The sequence below is a fragment of the Rutidosis leptorrhynchoides genome, chromosome 9 (genome assembly GCF_046630445.1).
Source record: "Rutidosis leptorrhynchoides isolate AG116_Rl617_1_P2 chromosome 9, CSIRO_AGI_Rlap_v1, whole genome shotgun sequence".
Lineage (NCBI taxonomy): Eukaryota > Viridiplantae > Streptophyta > Magnoliopsida > Asterales > Asteraceae > Rutidosis > Rutidosis leptorrhynchoides.
The window spans coordinates 357,076,584-357,083,445 of NC_092341.1; the positions used below are offsets into that span (position 1 = coordinate 357,076,584).

The 6,862-nt window shown below is 32.0% G+C and overlaps 1 protein-coding gene across 1 annotated transcript; it reads right to left on the reverse strand.

The window, feature by feature from the left end:
• Positions 1-507: 507 nt before the first annotated feature.
• Positions 508-4,040, reverse strand: LOC139866605 (GATA transcription factor 8-like). Its single transcript, XM_071854892.1, has 4 exons — positions 3,872-4,040; positions 3,508-3,553; positions 2,591-2,835; positions 508-1,642 (listed from the first exon to the last, which is right to left on the reverse strand). Exons 3-4 carry the CDS (start codon positions 2,813-2,815, stop codon positions 875-877), a joined length of 993 nt encoding a protein of 330 aa, XP_071710993.1. The 5' UTR covers positions 2,816-2,835; positions 3,508-3,553; positions 3,872-4,040; the 3' UTR covers positions 508-874.
• Positions 4,041-6,862: the final 2,822 nt, after the last annotated feature.

Here is a 6,862-nt window from a genome sequence, read left to right on the forward strand (position 1 = left end):
AGCAAATCATGTGACTGATGTAAATTTTTTTCTTTTCTGTTGCTATGACCCAGAAAACAAATAAAATGGCCCAACAGCAACACGCCCTTGTTCTGATGCCTTTGGTGGTTCATCACTACACACACATACACATATATGTAGTGGAAAAATGATAACTAAAATCAAACCAAGCACTTTCGTCAAAAATAGATACAAAAGAAACATAAAACCTAGGCATGCCTCGCAAGTCGCATCCAAAAATAAAACTAACACCAAACTAGCATATAAGCTACCTTGAGCAGAACCGAGCTAACCCGGCTAACCGGAGCAAACCACAACGAAGAACTAAGAAAACAAAAGCAAACCATAAAACTACAAACATCAACAACACAACTATAGGCCATGAAGAGACCTAAACAAATCCAAACCAACCAGCAGAGGAAATCACACATGAATATAGATGGCAAGTTAGCAACCTAATAAAACAATATAGATACAGACACCATGATTAGTCAACAAAAATATGCCTACAAAGAATGATCATATATTATATATTATATAGAACTACAAAAAAGAATATCCATAATAATAAAACCATAAAAATAAGCAAACACATAAAAAAAAGAAATCAAAAGATCTCTTCAGCTATTCATCTTACAAACCTAACATCTCATCATCATCATCATCACTAATCTCCTCTAAACCCTTCAAATTCATTCATTAACCTCCTTTACCTTCTAAATACTATTATTATATAGTAAAAATATCTATATATAGGCTCCACCTCTTCCCCCATCATCACCTGTACAATCAACCAATTAAACAAACTAATTGTACTAAACACAGTAAATCAAACTAACAAGATGAGAGAACCCACAAGAACTTTCTTTCTTGATCAAATGTAATCGGTTGGTAGGTTCACATTTGGGATGAGCTCGGTTTCTGGCTCGTTTGGCGCGCATTTAGTTCTCATCTCCACAACCTTTTTATGCGAATTCGAGTGCAACGTTGGAACAAAAGTTGGACTAGCAGCAGGACGGTACTCTGGGAACAGACGTCCTGATTTGTAACGAACACCACAAGCATTGCAAAGCGTTTTCGGACCCATCGGACCAGCACGCCACTGGGGCGTTTTGGTAATCTCACAATGCATACACTTTCTCACTCCTTGACCTGCCAGATTATGATTTCGGTTTTCGCTTTTGTCTTCTGGATTACTTTGAGTCTCTTTCTTTGGCTTCTTCTTTCTCTTTTTCTGTTCAGGACCGTCACCGACAGATTTCGGCCCGTTATGAGAAACAAAAAGATTCCCGGATTCTAAGGAAACTGGGACTGACACAAGGGTTGATGGTGACAAGAGATCCATAGCAGCACGAGGATTGAATGCTGGCGGCCGAGGACGTTTGCTGCGTGCCCGCTGTGGCCCACGTTGAGTGGTGCTCAATGGAATCATCTTGCTGCCACCTGAGCTGGAGGATGAGCTGGAGCTGCTGCTACTGCTCTCAAGAACCGAAACTGGGCTCGACATCTGAAACTGGTAGTTTGTTACCGTTGATGGCTCCTTTTTTATCGGAATACTGTCTTTGTTGATGGTCATTCCGCCACCGGAAAATGATTCTTCCACAAAGGTCGAAAGCCATTCGAGTTGGACGATATCTTCGTACTGAAATTACACATCATTGTTTTTGTAAGTATAAGGATCAAGATTCATGTGAGAACATTATACAGCACATTACAAGAAAATTACGGTATTCAGTTTTTGTACAATAATACTTTTACTACCCATTTAATGTTTAAAAATGGCCATAAACTTCATATACTATTAAAGTAGCAAACACTTTAAGACAAGATACAAACTTTAAAGGTTGATAGTATGTCACATGACTCATTATATAGTATGTCACGTGATTTTTTTTACTCAACAATCACACTTTACACATGAGTTAAGGGGGGGACAAACTTTTTGATTAAAAATAATATTTTAAAATTTAAATTTAATAAAAGTACGACTTATAAAACATACAGTAATACATCAATATTCACAGTCAATAGTTGGTTAAAGAATCAAACTTCACATCGAAGTTTGTTAGAAGTAAGGTGAGGTGATTATTGAATGGGACCTTTTAACTCTTTTGACCATTTAGGTAATTATTAATTAACCGTGATTTTCAAACAATCTTTGCGGGATTTCAAAGTAACAATAATAATTTAAATGGGGTCGACCAATTACAAAATTAATAATACATAATTCTCGTTTTTTGTAATTATTTTTAAATATTAAGAAAAAGAAGAAAAGAGAACTCCTTGAATTTTACAAAGTATACGTTACCAAATTCAAGAAATAATTCCCACCGACAGTTTTATGAGTTCAAAATTTTTCAACTTTCAATATAATATTTATATAAAAAAATAAAATTATGTGACAAACAAAAAAAAAGATTCTAACTTTTTAGCAAAAACTGATAAAACACAGTATACATGTGACTAGTTCTACCGACACCACCAATGATATCACATTCCGATAAATGACATCATCATTATCCCAAAACATATCAAACTGCATTTTCTTTGAAACTAATTACTAGTACCAATTAAGAAATCGATTTCTCACCGGAACAGCTAGCTCGGCTGACAGTGTCGAAGCGCTATTGCTACCGGAAAAAATGGGATCAGAAACTTGTAAATTATCCGAATTGTTGGTCCAACTGTCGGTGAATTCGTTGCAATCGACAGAATCGAGCAGAGTGTCGGTCACTGCAGGGAATTCAATCAAATCATCCATATGATCAAAAAAGCTTCCACAATCGATTTCATCAGCGAATGTTTGCCCCTCCATTTTAGTTTCAACTCCGGATTCTGGAAAAAAAAAATTGCAATAAAAAGTATACAATGAGTCAATATTTCAACAAAACTACAAATGTAGAAATAAAGTCATAAAAAAGTTCATTATTGAGGTGAATTCTTCTTTGAAGCAATAAAAACTCACAAAGAAGTATAAAAAGCTTTGATTTTTATAAGAATGTGAAAATTAAACTGGAGAAAAGGCTATTGTAGTATGTAATGTAGCTTCTACCTAATCTTGTGAAACAGAATAAATAGGGTAAAAATGTGTATGTATTTTTAACAAAAATTGGTGATATATTTTCTAAAATAAAAGTGAAAGACCTTTTGTGTGTGTATGATAACATGCAAGTTATGGTGAGGTAGCTCACATTGTTTTTATCTGGTAAATTTTATCAACAAGAATACGTAAACAACCAAAAATAGACCAGTATTCCAAAATTAACTTCAAGGTACTGAGATTCTTTCTTAAAATAATGTATTTTTTTACAGGAATATAAAATTCATTCTTATCAAAATACACGCAATTTAGTACTAGTACTAAATATACTTAATATACTAAATACAAAATAATAAACATAAACAAAAAGTATGTAATTTTTTTTTGGTTACTCTCAAATTAAAAAGCATTTTCCCCTTTTACAATCTTAGTGAAAAAACAGAGCAAATGCAGGGGAGAAGGCAAACCTTAAGAAATGTAAATAAGCGACTTTAGCTTTTGAAACTGAACTACCTGCAAAACAAAAGGGAAACAATAAGTTACTGAAATAACTTATTTTTAATTTAATTTAATCTTATACAATAAACAAAAAAACAAAAAAAAAAAAGTTTAAATTTTTGAAAAATTATACTGTTAGGTTTATTTCCCCCTATTTTCTCCCAAAATAAAACAGAAAATTGCTATAAAATCGGTGAAAACCCTAAGCAAATGCCGTACAAACAGAGAGTAAAACTAACAGACCTAATTCAATTAAGCGGCTAATTAAATGAATAAACACAAAATTAACATTAATTCTGAAGAAAAGATTGAAGGTTATATAGAAACTCAGACCTGTACTATAAAACCCTAATTTCAGCCTAAACTCTGCCAAAAAAGGCTAACAAAAAGTTCCTCTCAATGCGAAAAACCGGAAAATGAAATTGAACCCGGTTTAAAGGATTTTGTTTGAATTGGGGGAAAAAGAGAGAAGAAGATGAAGAAAGGTTAAAAAGGGAGGGAATGAATATGAATATGGATGTATGGTAGGTGAAGCACCTCCTTCAGTGCTTAGCTGTCTCTTACCTCCTTCTACTGTCGTGATGTTGAAGTCTTCTCTCTCATTACTCCGGTGGGTCCCACACAGTACCTCCCACCGCTCTCCCTTTTTTTTTTAATTAATTTCATTACCATGATATTTTCAGTATTAAATTTATTATTAATTAAATTCATCAAGAATGTGCAGTATCAGTATATATTTAAAATCATTAAATTTATAATATAAGTATTCAATATTTAGTATTAATTAAAATTAAATACTCTGTACAATAAATAACAGTGGAGCAAATTCAATACTCTCTACAATAAGCTGTTTTTTTTTTTTTGAAAGGCAAGATAATATTATAATCTGGCCAAGCCAATAACACATTTTACAATAAGCTGTTTTGCTTTTCAAAAAAAATTATGTACAAACAAAAATCTAAAAATATCAGTAACCCGTTAACAAACTTTACAACATATAAATAAAATTCACTTTACTTTACAATATAACAAATCATATATTAAATATTAGTAATAATAATGCATTAAAAATGCGTGTAATGTAATATTACAGTTTACATGTGAATGTGTTTATAGTAATAATTAAAAATGTTAGAGCTTTACAGGTTTTAATATATGAATTGTAACATATATAAATCAGGGTCGATCTTGATATCAGATTGTGTTAGCAACCGTTCAGGCATTAAGCATTTACTCGACATCAACTTGAACATCAAAATAAATTTTGATTCAGAGTCGCATAGAACATTATGTTACATAATCTAAAAAACTTATAATCTGGTGTATGTTTTTTCGACTAAATATAATTAATTTATCTAATAATACATCATGGGCGAGTAATTTAATTATGTTATGTTATAACCTTATAAAAGTTGAGTTGTGTGATGACCCGAAAATTTTTGACTTATTTAAACCAATTCTCTATACGATTTATTATTTTAACACGTTAAACAAAGTCTGTTAGATTGAGTCTCAAAATTTTAGAACTGTTACATATATACAATTACCTTTGACTACTCTCGACGATTCATGAACAATTATATGTATGTATATATATATGTACAAGTAAAAATGACTTTGCTACAGTAAAACACTATTTGCTACAGTAAACACTATTTGCTACAGTAAATACTATTTGATGTCGACAAACTAGCAAACAAAAGGGGTTCAGGCGGCCATGCGATCGCATGGCAAAAGCACTGAAAATCCATGCTATCGCATGGGGACCAAAATCAGGAAACATGCCTATAAAAGGCCAGCTTACTCGACGAAATATAATCACTTTTTCTTTCTTCTATAAATTTATATTTATATTTATAATTATAATTATAATTTTAATTTAAGTTTAATAAAAATAAGGTATATTTGAGGGTGTTTTAATTCGGGTTTCAAACCGCTTTAAGCTAAGGAAATATTGGGTATTGTTCGGGGTATTGTTCTTGAATCCAAGGCCTGAAATGTCCCGTTCTTATTGATTAAAAACGTTCCATATTAATTGATTTCGTTGCGAGGTTTTGACCTCTATATGAGACGTTTTTCAAAGACTGCATTCATTTTAAAACAAACCATAACCTTTATTTCATCAATAAAGGTTTAAAAAGCTTTACGTAGATTATCAAATAATGATAATCTAAAATATCCTGTTTACACACGACCATTACATAATGGTTTACAATACAAATATGTTACAACAAAATAAGTTTCTTGAATGCAGTTTTTTCACAATATCATACAAGCATGGACTCCAAATCTCGTCCTTATTTAAGTATGCGACAGCGGAAGCTCTTAATAATCACCTGAGAATAAACATGCTTAAAACGTCAACAAAAATGTTGGTGAGTTATAGGTTTAACCTATATATATCAAATCATAATAATAGACCACAAGATTTCATATTTCAATACACATCCCATACATAGAGATAAAAATCATTCATATGGTGAACACCTGGTAACCGACAATAACAAGATGCATATATAAGAATATCCCCATCATTCCGGGACACCCTTCGAATATGATATAAATTTCGAAGTACTAAAGCATCCGGTACTTTGGATGGGGTTTGTTAGGCCCAATAGATCTATCTTTAGGATTCGCGTCAATTAGGGTGTCTGTTCCCTAATTCTTAGATTACCAGACTTAATAAAAAGGGGCATATTCGATTTCGATAATTCAACCATAGAATGTAGTTTCACTTACTTGTGTCTATTTTGTAAATCATTTATAAAACCTGCATGTATTCTCATCCCAAAAATATTAGATTTTAAAAGTGGGACTATAACTCACTTTCACAGATTTTTACTTCGTCGGGAAGTAAGACTTGGCCACTGGTTGATTCACGAACCTATAACAATATATACATATATATCAAAGTATGTTCAAAATATATTTACAACACTTTTAATATATTTTGATGTTTTAAGTTTATTAAGTCAGCTGTCCTCGTTAGTAACCTACAACTAGTTGTCCACAGTTAGATGTACAGAAATAAATCGATAAATATTATCTTGAATCAATCCACGACCCAGTGTATACGTATCTCAGTATTGATCACAACTCAAACTATATATATTTTGGAATCAACCTCAACCCTGTATAGCTAACTCCAACATTCACATATAGAGTGTCTATGGTTGTTCCGAAATATATATAGATGTGTCGACATGATAGGTCGAAACATTGTATACGTGTCTATGGTATCTCAAGATTACATAATATATAATACAAGTTGATTAAGTTATGGTTGGAATAGATTTGTTACCAATTTTCACGTAGCTAAAATGA